Source organism: Myxine glutinosa, chromosome 14, assembly GCF_964187855.1.
Source record: "Myxine glutinosa chromosome 14, kmMyxGlut1.1, whole genome shotgun sequence".
Classification (NCBI taxonomy): domain Eukaryota; kingdom Metazoa; phylum Chordata; class Myxini; order Myxiniformes; family Myxinidae; genus Myxine; species Myxine glutinosa.
The window spans coordinates 87,714,265-87,729,752 of NC_136274.1; the positions used below are offsets into that span (position 1 = coordinate 87,714,265).

General features: G+C 46.2%; 1 protein-coding gene across 7 annotated transcripts in view; it reads left to right on the forward strand.

The window, feature by feature from the left end:
* The window catches only part of DDIAS (DNA damage induced apoptosis suppressor), a 100,087-nt gene extending 92,652 nt beyond the window's left edge, over positions 1–7,435 (forward strand). For 3 of the 7 annotated variants that reach the window (XM_068136294.2, XM_068136292.2, XM_068136293.2), the window contains 2 exons: positions 1,001–2,313; positions 5,548–7,435. In XM_068136294.2, coding sequence (XP_067992395.2) covers positions 2,116–2,313; positions 5,548–6,582 — 1,233 coding nt within the window. In that variant the 5' untranslated portion in view covers positions 1,001–2,115 and the 3' untranslated portion in view covers positions 6,583–7,435. The remainder of the gene's footprint in view (positions 1–1,000; positions 2,314–5,547) is intronic. The other 4 variants (XM_078768559.1, XM_068136289.2, XM_078768558.1 and 1 more) reach the window with 2 other exon arrangements.
* Positions 7,436–15,488: the final 8,053 nt, after the last annotated feature.

A 15,488-nucleotide genomic window follows, 5' to 3' on the forward strand; every position in this document is an offset into this window, starting at 1 on the left:
ACAAAGAATGTGCGGTAAAACTAATTCCTAATTGAGGAGCCCCCAACGGACTCAAATACAGACACAGGGAGAAATAAATGAAAGTAAAAATGTGTGTAATGTGTTTGCCTGGCACTCAGCTTGCCATCCTTGACCGTCTGGGGTCGTCACAGATCCCGCATCCCTGCATGGGAAAAAATGTATTTTGTGATCACGGAGAAGAAACATAGTGCAGCTAGCATTATGACTCATTCTGATTAACATCCTCTAGCGAGCGGTCTTATATTCACTGGTGGACCCGAGGGGGGCGGGGTATGGAATGCAGGGTGGGTAAATAATGTGCACACTCTGGAACCACATGATTATCTGTTTGCATATGACCAAACCATGATTTACAATCAAACCGTGCATGTTTAATCAAAGCCACCATGCAGCTCACCCGGGCAAGTAAGAGATGTTATTTAGCTTCGGGAATAAGGATAAATTATCCCTTTGTCTTACCCTATGTGATTTATCCTTTGTCCCTTATGGCCCCGCAATAGACACTAGCACAGGAAATGCCCATTAATTAAACCATAATAAATAATAAAACCAACCGGAAGCCTGTTCTGAAGGAAGGACATTTGGACGCACCAGATACATCGCCACGGAAGAAAGGCAGGCCGAAGACACGCCTGAGGAGCCGTGATTGACCAACAGGAAGGCAGGAACAAGAAGCTACCCACTGATTGGTAGAGGGAAGGCCGAGGAGGAAGCAGAGCGCCGATTGGCAAGAGCCACCGATGACGTCAGAGGCGGACTGCATGCTGATAGGTGGAGAGCTGGACAAAGGTCGTGGTGACCTGCAGGCATTGGTGGAGAGGGCTGATGACGTCACGAGACGGCAAATAAAAGAACTCGCTGGCCGGCATTTTGGCCTCTTTGGATCCTCCTTCTTTCTTCTCCTCATGTACTCTGCCACTTGTATCTTGTGCGCTGACAATTCTCCCCCCTTGTCTGCACGTTCTGGACCTCGGTGCAGGCGGTATTGTGTCGAGACCTTGCTGGGGATTGTGAGGAGGCCGAGTTGCGAATGAGGAGCTGGGAACGAGGAACGGCGCGACAACCCCAGTTTACATCGTGCTCGACGGGGCCGGGAGTGAGAGGACGCTCGGTGAGGCCTAGTGACGGGCGGACTGCGGCCTTCCTTCCGCCAAGCACGGAGCCACGTCCGGACGGCGAGTTTGGGGCCGACACTATTCCTGACGGGATACTTCAGCCCATTTGAGCTAAGTGCCATAATTACACATTATTGTCCAAATAATTTTATCCCTCGTTTGTGATTTGTGTCTGGTGTGGGGACGTCCCGTTTAGTACTTTAGTTTCACCGTCACGCTTTTCTTTTTCCCGGCATTCCATTTTAATAAACCTGTTTCTTTTTGTACATTTTAAATCCGTTTTCGTGTGAGTTATTTCTTTGCAGGCTTTGGGACTGCCAGCGATCGCGACATGTAAGCTTCAGCTTCCTCTTCCCCTTTCTTCCCCCGCATATATAAAATCCGCATTTGGGCATCGCCTTCAGAGTAAAAGCTTGCATTTGGCCTTGCGCGACTCTCCCGGTGTTAACTGAGAGCAGTCACACGACAATATACTGTATATGCAGTGCCTTCAGAAAGTATTCTCACCCCTTGACTTTTTTCACATTTTCTTGTTACAGCCTGAATTTTAAAAAGGATTAAATTGAGATTGTTTTTCTCACTGATCCACACATATCTATCCCTTAATGTCAGTGGAATTTTTTTTTTTAGGAATTTTATTCAAAATAATTGAAAATGAAATACAGAAATATCTTTGGCTAGGCCACTGAAGGACTTTCACGTTCTTGTTCTGAAGCCATTCCAGTATTTCTTTGGCTCTATGCTTGGGGTCATTGTGCTGTTGGAACGTAAATCTTTGCCACAGTTTAAGGTTTTTTTGAACTCTGAAGCAGGTTCTCCTCAAGGATGAAGGATTTGCCTGTATTTGGCTCCATTCATTTTTTTCCTCCTGCATGAACCTTCTCAGTTGTGTTCAAACCTTTTCTCTTTGTATACAAAAGCCACCACATGAAAGAGTGGAGAAGGAAAAAAATATTCGGCTTGGAAGGAAAGATGCTTTATGAGTCGTTTTATTTGTTTATCCCTCCCCACCCCCCTCCACCCCCCTCACTCCTTTGTGCAGGTGCCTGGTAGCTGGCAGGAAGACGACCTCTCTGGGCGATGGCGAGTGCCTGGTGGATGCACTGTGGTGGCAGTGGACATGTGGCGTGCTGAGGCAGAACCTACTGCTCCCACCCTGCTCGACTGCTTTGCCCAAGTGAGATCTCATTTTTCTTTTTTGCCATATTGGAAGGACGATGAAATGGTATAACGTATGGTTGGGTACAGATGCGGTGTAAAGGTTAAAGACGGGACACACAACTTGACACGAGCTGTGCCCCTCTTTGTGTCATCAAGGAAGTTCACAGGTTAAGACATCGACAAAGTTTCTTAAATTACGTTTAAATTGCTTTTTAAATTGCTAAGTGGTTAAAAGTGGAAACCACGGCCTTCAATATCATTGGAATCTCCTGCGATGAAACTGAGTCTCTGGGCTTATCACTTTTGCATCTCAGACGTGACTGTGGTCCCTGTCTTCCACCAACTCCTTTCTGGTCTTGCACCATCTGCCCCTTCCATGCTCTGTCTCTCACTTCCCCACCCCCTTCAGGTTTCTGCAGGTCACACACACACTGTTACAAACCCCCTTCTGGTGAAGCTCCCGAAGGGCAGAATCACTGCTCACCTTCACTCATTCTTTTCTCTTCCCCCCCCCCCCCCCCACCCTTGGAACCAACTTATTCCACCTCTTCAATTTCATATTTCCCTCCAGGGCTTCAGAACTGCTGTTCCCCACCATTTATGGTCATTCCTCATCCACAACTATGATCTCTTCTATGCTCCGTTAACCCCCACTCCAAGCCACCTTTCTGGTTTTTCAGCTTTTCTTTCCACTTCTGTAATCGAGCGTTTGCGGCTGCATCCATGTTGTTCACTCCTTGTGTCCTCCCCTTTCTCACAAATTTTTTTAGTTATTAATCGAATAATTAAATAATTAATTGATTAATCAAAAATAGCGCTGAAATTTCGGCACAGTAGTGAGCGAGTCCTTTGGCAAACACGGTATATATATATTTTTGATTAATCAATTGATTAGTTATTTAATTATTATCCATTAATTTTACTTATTTATCCATTTTACTTATTTTACTTATTTTACTAATTATCCATTACTTATTTATTTCCTTTCTTATCTGGGCAATATCTCAGGCACCTTTTGAGCTCGGAAGCTAATATTTGGACATGACAGTGACCAAGTGATGTGGCTATAAAGGATATTTTTGATTTATTGATTCATCAATTAATTGATGTATTATTTATTGATCAATCAATAAATTATTTAATTTTTTCGATTAATGACTTATTTAATTATTTTTCAAAAAGTTGCAGCTTCGGATTTAATGGTTTTACTGTAATGTAATGGCTTTTTTTTTGTTTGTTTTTTTGGATACAAGATCGTTGTAATGATGTAATGGTTTGGTTTAGGTATGCTATTAGCCAATTGATTCAGAAAATATTTTGCGATCATTATTCATCGATTTAAATTATGCAATTAATCAATCAATTATTGTATACCTCTCCCTCCCAATACAGTCTCTATGAGCTGCACGGCGGCTTTTTAATTGTAATAAAGATGGAGGGAAGATCACAGGGGCAAATTACACACTGGGGAATTGATCTTTAAGCCCTTGAATTAACACAAAGCTACACCCCTCATGGCGACATAAAAACGCTCTTACCCAGACAGGCGGCCTACTTATGTACATTGAGATGGGTTCTACGTGGCATACAGAGCATTCTAAACCTACACTATTCTATCTCGACGAAGGTATTTCATCCCCCCTACCCCCACAAACCTAACAATATTTTATTCCGATGTATCATACTCTATTAAAATACAGTGCTACCAACACAGTTATGTGAAAGATTACACTGGATGGTTTGCCATTGCCTTGGTTCATAAGGAATTTAAACAACTATTTAGAAAGGATTACAATCGGCGGTTTGCCGTTGCCTTCGTAAGTAGTTCGGGCAGGGATGTGACTTTACTCATAGTCCCGGTGATGATTCGCCTAATCTTTGTGAAAGACACCGTGGGATATTTAACATTCCCCAACTAATGGTTGCGTACTGGACGGACACTTCCGCACATTTTTGCCAAATCACTTGGTCACTGTCGTGTCCAAATTTCAGCTTCCTGAGGATGGCTGAGATATTGCCTGGACAAACAAACAAAAACAAACAAACAAACAAAAAATAAAACAAACAAACAGAATGAAAACTGAGTACTCCCTTGCAGTGCGTGTCATCGCCGGGCCCCCTTTCGGTGCCTGGTGATGACGTCATGCGGCACCTGGAGATGGTATCGGAAAGAAGTGGCGTTCAATAAAATCTCATAGCCCCTGTGGTTTTAGTAATTTTGCTGTACGGAGTTTAAGGCTATCAATCGGCCATCTTTGGTTGGATTACAAAACAAAACCTTCTGCATATGTATACTCTCGTGTTGTCTTTGTGCCAAGTTTCAACAAAATCGGACCATGCATGGTCAAGACATGGTTCGGGACACATTTAAGTAACAAAATCGCTGCCAGTCAGCAATCTTGGATCTGATCTTGAAAGGAAATACCATGCATATGTATGTAGTCCATCATTCATTATCTGTTTGCCAAGTTTTAACAAGATCAGTAAATGCATGTCCGATAAATGGTCGAGGACGTGTTCAACATCGGGTTTTTTACAACTGAAATGGCTGCCAGTCGGCCATCTTTGATCGCATTGCGAAACAAAATGATGTGCATATGTATACCACCATGTATTGTCTTTGTGCAAAGTATGAACAAAATCGGTCCATACATCTCCGAGATATGGTCACAAACGCATGGACGGACGTACGGATGGACAGATGAGACCCAATCCATGAGCCCCTGTTTGTTTCAGACTAAGTCCATCGGGGGCTAATAAAGGTCACACGTAAAAACTGCAAATACAAAATGTCACAAAATACTAAAAAGGGGCAAATGGGGTGGGGGTGTAAACAGTGTGTAAGATAACACATAAAATAACAAGGGTCGTAATTACAGATCGAGATACTTTAGAAGTAAACTCGGGCCAAGATACTGCATCGGATGAGATGCCACTGAAATGCATGTAAAAAAAAAAAAGATTCACAATAAATAAGTGAGCAGTTGACATGAACACCATAAACCCAAAGCTTAAGTTCACCAAGAGTTTCCATCAGGAATTGTTGTAATAATGTTTATTATTTTAAACTGTTCATGATGAAATGTCTGTCCTGTGCATCGTTTATGTGCAAGTTCCACTAGGACCTTGAAATAGTTGTTTTAAATGTTTAAAATAGATTTAAAATCTATATTTATGCTTGAAAAGTTCCCTCACTCTTCTGCCTCACCTCTCCCCACTTCCTTCTGCTCCACCCTCTTTACTTGGTCAGCAGGCTGATTATCCTCCAGAGACACAACATATGATGCCTGTTGTACCTCGTCATCAGGAGGAAGAGGCAGCCTATGAAAACGGACTCTGCACTTCGGTCAGTTTGGGACAGATGTCGCTTTCACTTAGTTTTGGCTCCACAAACGACCCTTCTCAGATTGGCCCCTCGTCAATCAACATTGTGAGAGAAATTGATGAAAAGAATGGAAGTAAGAAAACTGTGGAGGAAGAGGAGGGCCCTGAGGATTTGTGGTTTAGTAACAGGTCTTTGTCTCTATGGCAGTGTACTGGAACTGAGAACAAAAGTGCTGCTCTTTGGAGAGATGAATGGAAAAAAGAAGGATGCATGAGAAAAGAGAGGATGCACAGTGCAATTCAGAGATTTTTGAAGACAGAGGACAAGGTCATTGAAGAGTCAAACAACTGCAGTCTTTCGAACTGGGAAGAGTTGGACCAGGAAGAAATAAATATTCATGATCTGGAGGAGGTAAAATTGATCATGGATGGGACGCAACAAAAGAGCAGAGAATGTGAAAATGGCAAAAATGCGGGCTTGTTTGCAAACCAAATGACAAAAGAAAATGAGGATAAGTCGTCATATTGCTCAAGTTTGCTTGCTGACATGAAAACTGAGATTGAATTGACAAAAGAGTCCAAAAGAAAAAGATACGAGATAAACGTTGATAAATTGGTTTCGGGTTGGTCATTTTCCTCGTCGTCCGAGCTTTCACACTGGATGCCCGATGCTCATGACACTGCGGTTCCGTGTGAAGATCGGAGGATGGGACCAACACCGATGGATTGTGAAATGTCAACGGATGCCTCATGCTCGTCACTAAAAGGAGAACCCACTGGTTGTGTCGAAGTCGAATTTATCAGTGGCAGTTCACAGTCTCGAAGGCCTGAGTATTTTGACTCGACGCCTTCGGCTCCATTGCTGATCGCATCCACCCCGGTTTTGTGCAAACCTGGGCTCCACCGTTGTGCCCAAGCTTTTCCGTCTTATTTTGATGCTTCCGCAGACCTTTTTGAATAGGGTTGAGAGTGTACAACCGAGCTCGCCGCTCTTCGGAGCGATCGCAGGATTCTTGGATGACCCTGTCACTGTTTCTCGCAGCATTTGTTTTGGTACTCCTTAGACATGCTAATGTGTTGCTTCCTCATTTTGAGAGAGCAGAAAATCTTTAAACGTGGACAAAAATTATCTTGAAACTTCTCCTTAACTTTTACTCCTTGTTGAAAATTCCAAATTTGCCCTTTGCTCTTTGGTTGAAATGGCTTCTGCAATGTAACCTTCAACGTTGTCATCTTCTTCCTCCACTTTCTCTTTTATTTTATGATGAATATATGAAATGAATTTATATATTCATAACTTCCCCCTTCCTCCTCATATTCAGATTATTCACATTCTATATATTCATGACGTCTCCTCTTCATTTTAGCTACTTGGGCATTTTTGGTCCCAAATATTGCAACTGGTGTCACCTGTGTTACAAACACTGGTGTTTCACTCACATGCCACAAAAACTGAGTTATCATTGCTTTGGGGTTTATAATTTTTGTCTTTTGTAAAAAGTGAATTAATTATTCAATTTTTTGTCATTTTTTATATTCTTGCACTTTTATGTCAATAAATGATGTTTACTTGTAATGGTGCTTTTCTGATGTGCTGCAATCGGTGTGTGCCTAGTCGCAGCACCGTTTTATTCTCACCATCATGTAACACGTAAGACCCCACTCCACATTGCTGATTTTTTTTTTTTTTTTTTTTTTTTTTGCAAGGCAAGTTGTATCGGACAGTAAATGAATCCTTCAAAGTCAATTAAAACCTGGCTTAACCATAGATGAACACGACAAAATGCAATAAACAAACGAGTGGTTTTCAGGTTCATTGGCTCGACTGGCTTACCTGCTTTGTATTTTCTTGATTGAAAGTTTAAATGCCTACCCTGTCGGGTTGATGATGGCAAATAATTTTTTTGTGCACAAAGTCTAGGATTGTGAAAGATCTAGAACACCGAACGGTACAAGTAGAACACAGTGAAAAGGGGGTGGAATACTCCAACAGTTGGGAAGAAAGACATTTGGAGAAAAACAACAGATTGAAGGGAGTGGGAGGAGGAGGCGGCAGAGGATGAAGAATCTGGATACAACATAATAACCTGGAAATGATGAGGTGGCCTTCTGGAAGATTATTGGATTATAAAAGGTCAATTATTGGGGTATGGATAGGGGTGACGAGGTTGTGGGGAACAGCCATTTTGTAACCCTGTAGGGAATAATCTACCATATAAAGCTCCCGGTGTGTACCCCGGTTTAGAATAGGTACACCGTATCCCTGCGCATCGTAAGAGGCGACCAAGGGTTGGCGTCAGGAAGGGCATCCGGCCATAAAAAACATTGCCTCAAACAGGGAACCATGGTTGTCATGGGGCTCGCAAGGCTAACCCCCGCTCTAGCGGGGAAAATGGCCTTAAAACGATCACTCATTCATTCATATAAAGCACAATGTCAGCTTGTGTGTTTGTACAGATGTCTGTCCCCCTTCATAAGGAAAGGTTTTCAAGGCCAATCTATTAACATGAATGTTTATTCACTACGGTCTATTTGAGGATAAAAGAAACTCGAAAAACATTTTCCATAACAGAGTAATTATGTCTCTTCTATTGGAATTGTAGACGGTGGCTTGCAAACCGAGCCTCGAGCAGTGTACAGAACGGTTTTTTTTAACGGCGTAGCCCATAGGGCAAAGCCGTCTAGAACAGTTTGTCTGTCTGTATGTATGCATGTATGTCCCCTCAAAAGTATACCAATCAGAGCTGAGGATCTGGTCACATGACAGGGTGATGTGATTACGTCTGATGTCATTACGGTGGCTGACTCTCCACACACCGCCATTTTGATTCCAATTTCATTCAGGCTGAATATATTATCAAATCTGTCATATATCACAATCGCCATGCTCTACCTTTACATTTTTCATTCAGTGTGAAACACAAACAAACCGATTGTTAAAATGACCATGAAATATGGAAAGCATCGGCGTTACGTCTCTTCCAACAAAACGGTACATACCCAACCATGTGGGGTATAATCTAGATTACAGTAGATCTTCCCTCAGTTCTGCAAATAAAACTTACCTCACGGATGTCTGGAATCCTCCAAGTTTCTTTGTTTAATGTTATAAACAGCATCAGCGACTGTTTAAAAAGCTAATCATGTGTGTTTGTGGTTTATAATATTTTACAAGCCCGGCTACGCCGCTGTTAGACTTTCGGTCTTGTTTAAAAAAGCAAAAAACAAATACAAGGTGCAGGGAGGTGAAATTTGCTGCACGTGATATGCAAAGCACGCAGAGTAAAACGAGTGTTAATGTCCACAGGATGTCGAATATATAAAGAAGATATGAGCACACCTGACGGTAGAAGGACAATGGGGGTTCTAGGACACATACAATTTAACACTGAAGTCAATGGGGAAAATTATGGAAACTTATTGACTCTCACCCCCGCTCTTGGAAAATTACACCCTTTTTCTCCCTCACTTAACTTATTAACTCTCCCCATTTTTCATTATACAGTACTCGTACAGAGAGACTGGTGTTGGCTTAGCGGTTAGGGTGCCGGCTTGGGATCCTAGGATCCTGGGTTCGAATCTCGCTGAATTAACGCCAGGGGGGTTGACTCAGCCTGTCATCCTTCCGAGGTCGGCAAATTGAGTACCAGCTTGCTGGGATGAATGATTACGGCGTGTACCCCTGTTTAGAATAGGTACACCGTATCCCTGCGCATCGAAGAGCGTGACCAAGGGTTGGCGTTAGGAAGGGCATCCGGCCATAAAAACATTGCCTCAAACAGGGAACCATGATTGTCATGGGGTCCGCAAGGCCAACCCCCGCTCCAGCGGGGAAAATGGCCTTAAAACGATCATTCATTCATTCATATATATATATATATATATATATATATATATATATATATATATATATATATATATATATATATATATATTGTTGTGGATATGAGAATGGGTTGTTGTTATTGTGTAAATTGTTGTTAAAATATCGCCTTCCTGCCTCCAGTCTGTTGTATAAAGGTCAAAGGGCATTCCGGTAGTTAATTCCATAAAGCATACATTGAAGGACACTATAATACCCTTGTTCAGTAGCTTATATCCTTATTATGTGTGTTAGGGTAAGGCGTTGTCTTCCATTAAAATGACACTCCATTGCACCAAGTGAAATAAGATAGATTCCCTTCATTCTTCATTCCCAATCCCAAAACCTCCATTTCCCCTTTCGTCACGGCCAAGCCTCGATTGCCAATATTACATCCCCTCCAAAACCACCATTGAACATGTGCTCGGGTCGGGGAAGAAAGGCTTGCCCGCCCGTCGTCATCAAGGGCGGAGCCAGAGGGTCGCGCGACCAACCAGGGCCGAGGTGAGCACACCGATGGGCGTGTCCTGAAGGCCGGCGGCTTGATCGCCGGAGGCGTTATAAAAGCGCGCGCGCAAGGTCCTGCAGGAGAGAGAAGGTTCAAGGTCAATTACAAGCAGTTGCGCTAGAGACGGCAGACGCGTCCTGAGGTGAGCCAGAGAAGCAGCTTTGGCTCCACAAGCAGCGTTGACTCCACCAGGCAGCTTCAACCCGTTACCCCGCGGGAACCAGATAGCGGTGGCATCGGTGGCCGTCGAGGTCCAGCCGACGTCCCGTGCGGGATCAAGCCCGAACCATCTGCCCCAGCTGAACCTTCCCATTCCTCCTTCCAGCATTCATTCCTGCCATTCCATCCTTCTTGTGTACGTGAGTTTGTTCTGTTTGTTCTGTCCTGGGTTAATTAAGACTGCATAGGTAAGCTAGCGATTTTCACTGTGTCCTTCTGGTCCGTCCCTCTGTCTATTTTATTTTATTATCTTTCCTTCTCCTTGGTTTTTTTGAGCCTGTAAATAGTAATAAATAATAATCGTATTTCAAACCTTTTTGCCTTCGTCTTCCTCTTCTTCACATCCGTGTCGTCTTTGTCTTTTCCCTCATTGAATAGCTGTGGCGCGATCCGGCCAACGTTCGGGAATCGGGTTAGTCGGGGTAACTGTACGACCGCGGGGCCATCCGCTCGGCAAACATAACATCTTATCCGCGGGCCGTAACAATTGGTGTCGGGAGCGGGAACGGACCCGAAGCGCGCTTAACGCGCTGAAAATTACGAGCTGCCAAAATTTGTGTTGTTTTAAAGAAAAACCTGAATTTTGAAATCGCGCCATCACTGGTCAAGGCGACGGGATGTCGGTGGGAGAGATAGACGGGGTATAATCGACCCAGGACCTCGGGGAAATGTATGTGGAGGAAAGAGAGGAGGAGAACATTGGCAATGTGGTTGAGGGGGTATCAGGTGCACAAAATGGCGCTCTCGCGCACGAGGTTACGGGCGCGCAAAATGGCGCCTCGCACATGGCTACGGCGACCGCGCCCGCGACCGTAGCAGCGCCGCCGATGGATTGGGGGCTATTTATGGAACAAATAAAGGCCTTTATGGTTAAGTTGGGTGAAGAAATAGAAGACAGAAGGAGGGCTGATAGTGAGAAAATGGAAAGCAGAATGATGGGGGCAATGAGGGACGAAGCGAGGGGTACCAGCGAACAGTTGGGAAATAAATTTGAGGGGTTAGACAACGGGATAAAAGAGGTGAAAAATGGGTTAACGGGGGTGGAAAATAGAATGGCTGCCCAGGAGAATCAGATAGAGGGGGTGAAAAATGGGTTAACGGGGGTGGAAAATAGAATGGCTGCCCAGGAGAATCAGATAGAGGGGGTGAAAAATGGGTTAGAGGGGTTAGAAAACAAGATGGAAAAAAATTGCGGGAAATAAGGGAGCAATCCGCCCGAGAAATTAAACAAATGGGAGAGCAGATAGAGGAGGTGAAAATCGGGGTAGGAACCAAACTGGATGCTCAGAGGGATGAATTGGGACAGATGAGGGTGGCATCTACAAAAGAGAGGGAGGAGATGAAGGAGGAGATATGACGAGGTGTAAGTGAGGAGGTCTCGGGGGTACGCGAGGAGGTAAAGCGAGGTGAACGTATGGAGAAAGAGGTGAGAAATGGGACGGCGAGGTTACAAGGGGGCATAGAGGACCTGACGGAGGAGGTGGAACAGCTGATGGTGGGACAGACGGAGTTAGTGGAGCAGGTACAAAGGAACACTGCGGTACTGGGAGGGTTAAAAGCGACACAAAGAGACATCAAGGACGACTTGATAGCGACACAGAGGGAATGTCAGATGGTACATGAGGGACTGACAACGAGGTTGGACGAGGTGACAGAAGTAATGGAGACGAAGGACCGGGAGGTGAGGACGCACATATAAACGGTCAAGGTAGCCTTAGAGGACGAGATAGAGGAGACACACCGGGAGATAAAAGAGGTGAAGCAAAAGTTAAAGGAGGTGGAAGAGGGGGTGAGTGAAATTAAGAAGAGACGGACAGAAACTAAGAGAGAAATACAGGAGGAGGTGATGGAATATGTACAAGGTCGGTGCTCAAATCGTGATGTTGTTCTCACTAACCAAATAAAGAGTTTGCAGGTGGCAGAGGAGGTGCGACGACGAGGTGCCAAGGTGAGTGGCGATATACGTGGAAATGTATATGATGTGAGGGGAGCTTCAGTCGGCTTGGGGGTTGATTTGGATCCGGGTGTTCGTGAGAGGCCGGTGGTGAAGTGTGCGACAGGTACGGTGTGCGAAAGAGGAGGTGTGCGAGAATGTCCGACTCTGGGGTGTGTGAGGAAAAAGTGCGCGCCGAGGAGTGAGTGTGCTGTCGAGAGGGAGTTGATCGCAGCGCGTGTGCGAGGGGGCACATGGAAGCCCGGGATGAGGAGTGTTACAGAGGATGTAACGGAAGCATGCACGCATGTGGTGAGTGTTACGGAGGAAGTAACGGGAGAGTGTGCGCAAGAGGATGCGCGAGAAAGGTGTGTAACGGACGGGTGCATGGGGAAAGAGTGTGCTGTCAAAAGTTAGGGAGAAAGCACGCCTGTGGTGAGTGTTACAGAGGGTGTAACGGGAGAGTGTGCGTGAGAAAGGTGTGTAACGGATAGGTGCATGAGAAAAGAGTGCGCTGTCGAGAGTAAGGGTGAGTGCGCTGTCAAGAGTGGTGGTGAAAGTGGTAAGAGTGACACGGAGCGTCAGTTGGTTGTGGCAGGTGAGAGATGACGTACACCTGGAATGGAAGGATGCACACCTGGAATGGTAGAGCGCGTATGGGAATGCACACTGGAATTGGTCGTGAGGCACGTGGTTGGGTGTGCGAGTAAGGGCACACCTGTGATTGTCACAGAGGAGGTGACCGAGGAGGGGGCGCGAAGAGGTGTGTTGGTGAGGTGTGCGAACGACAAGTGTGTGCAGAGGTGTGCGGTGGTCAGGTGTGTGACCAAGTCTGTGAGCGAAGGAACGAGTGCAATAGCGAAGGACGCGGGGTGTACGGGCGGCGTTGGAGCACCGAGCTCGGTGAGGGTGAAAGGGGTAGCGTATGCGTGTGAGCATGCAGGTGAAGCATCGACGGTAACCGGGTTAGCGGTTAGAGCGACATAGCCGAATCGGGCCCTTGGTGCGCGCCGGGCAGCTTCGCGTGCCGCGAGGACCAGCGGGGATCCGAACCACGGCGGTTTCGAAAGGACCGCCGTACACGATCCACGCCGGGCCGCGCTTTGAACGGCCGCGTCCGTGCTCCACTAGGCGGAGCGGGCAGCCCGATAGGAAGGGTCGTCATGGCGACCCCTTTTTGTTGAGGCGTTCCGGCAGGTCGAGATCGGGCCATTGGACGGCTCTGTGCCAAGATGGTGCATGGGATCTCGGCCCGGGTAAGCGTCCTTCCCTGCACCGAGTGCCGGATGCATCCAGCCGCCGGCACCAAAGAACCCGCATTCATTGCTCGGCTGTACGAAGCCGAGCTTTGGAAGTGAATTGGCGCACCGAGAGGCACTAGTGAGTAGACTGTGGTGACGAGGATAGTGTTTTGGCCCCGAAATTAAGAAAACAAAATTTAATGATTGGCAAAGGATTGGCAGAGTGATGATTGGTAATGGTAGTGATTGGCAGATGATTGGCAAATTTTTGATTGGCTGGAATTTGAGCAAAATTTATAGTGAAAGATGCCCGATGTGGTGGGATGGCAACTTTGCCATCCCTCACAGTGGGGGCAAAGGAGCACTAGACTTATGGGGTTTGGCAGTGAAAACTAGCCCGGGAGGGTTAGGATATAATGATAGGGATCTAGAGAAGATGACAATAGGTAACGTTAAGATTAGGTAGTGACTGATACCTGTAGTGGGGACACAGGTAGATTAGAGTGGATGATAATGACGTGGTATGTGCTTAGTTTAAAGGGAAGACGGGGAGCAATAAGGTAGCAGGGCAACAGGTTGATTAGATGATGCCGTGTGAGTGTTGGAGGTGTATTTAGAAGTGTATTGTGAAAAGTGTGTAAGGAACAGGTGTGTTTGCACAGGTGTGCAACGACAGGTGAATGGAGAACAGGTGTATGGAATAAATAGTATGGAGTATTGGAATGGATGGTCGTGGAGTGAGTATGGTGGAAATTGTGGAGTGGAGTGGATGGTGCGAAGGTGTGAATGGGGGAAGGATGGACCCCCATCACGAATACCCAGGGAGGGTAGTGTAAGTGTTAGGTAGAGGGTATAGGTAAATTGTGGTTGGATATTGGCATCTGTGGTGCGGGTGAAGGAATGGTATTTGGATGGGTGCGTTAGTGTTGTGGAAATGGCTGGGCGTGTAGCCTGTTAGTGTGTGTACTTGGTTTGGGCACTCCACCACTGTGAGGATGTCGGCCAGGTGAGGCCGCAGGTAGGCTCTGGGAGCCGGTAGAGTTGTTGTGGATGGGGCCCGAGGATCCGGAGGACGGACCCGGGTAGCCCAGTGCCAGAGGGCACCGAGGGGTGACAGAGCCAGGAGGGGCCTTCCCCAGTTAGATAGGTTAGGGTGAGGAGCTAGGCAAGCTCGGGTGGCAACTGCAGTGGTGGAGGTGTGCAGGTGGATAGACCTGCTGGGAGAGCTACACGCCCCAGTCCTGAAATTGTGCAAGGGCACAGGGAGTTGAATCGGGGGAGTGAGACCCCAAATTGAGAAGCACCACAGTTTGGTCAATGGGAATTGGTTTTTAGAACCCATAGTGTAAGATGGCGAATGGATTGGCAGGGAAAGACCCCGGGTAGTGTAAAGTGTGTTAATGTCATTTAGAGGATAGTTAGGATTGAAGTCTCCTCGCACCATCTGCATCCACTCACCTGGGATGACGTAGCTCCACACCATGCCAGGTTGTTTTATTATTTTTGATGCAAATGTTTGGAATGAGAGACGCATCATGACATGGGTGTGACATTGTGCTTGATGTTCCATCTCTTCCTCCTTATGAGGATTGATGATGAATTGGGTGATGGCAAATTTTGGCTAGAGGGATTGTGGTGACGAATTTGGAATAGAAGAAATATGGGGAAGACGTGACGGTAGTGACAAATTTGTAATGTGTAGATTTTGTAAATATGGGGTAAGGGCAAGGGTAGTGTAGGTGACAAGGGGGGGTGACGTACGGTAGGGACGAGCTTTCTCACTTCGCTCTCCGTACGCACTTCGCCTTGCATTGCCTTATTGATGTGTACCCTTGTGACCTTACCCCTCGCTCATCTGTCTTCCCCCCTTTTGTCTCCAACATGAGGACCTGTGCGCCACTGGGCGCCGAGGGGGAGCGTGCGTGAGTCAGCCATTGTGCGCCCGGAACTCCCAGAACCAGCTGTCTGCATCGATGCACCACATTATGGACCACATGTCTGTGGCCGAGCACCACTTATGGACCCCATGGGTTGGGGCATGGCCCCTCTGTTGGAACCGGCCATGAAGGCCCGAAATCTTGCTGGCGGACCTTGACCACAGGGC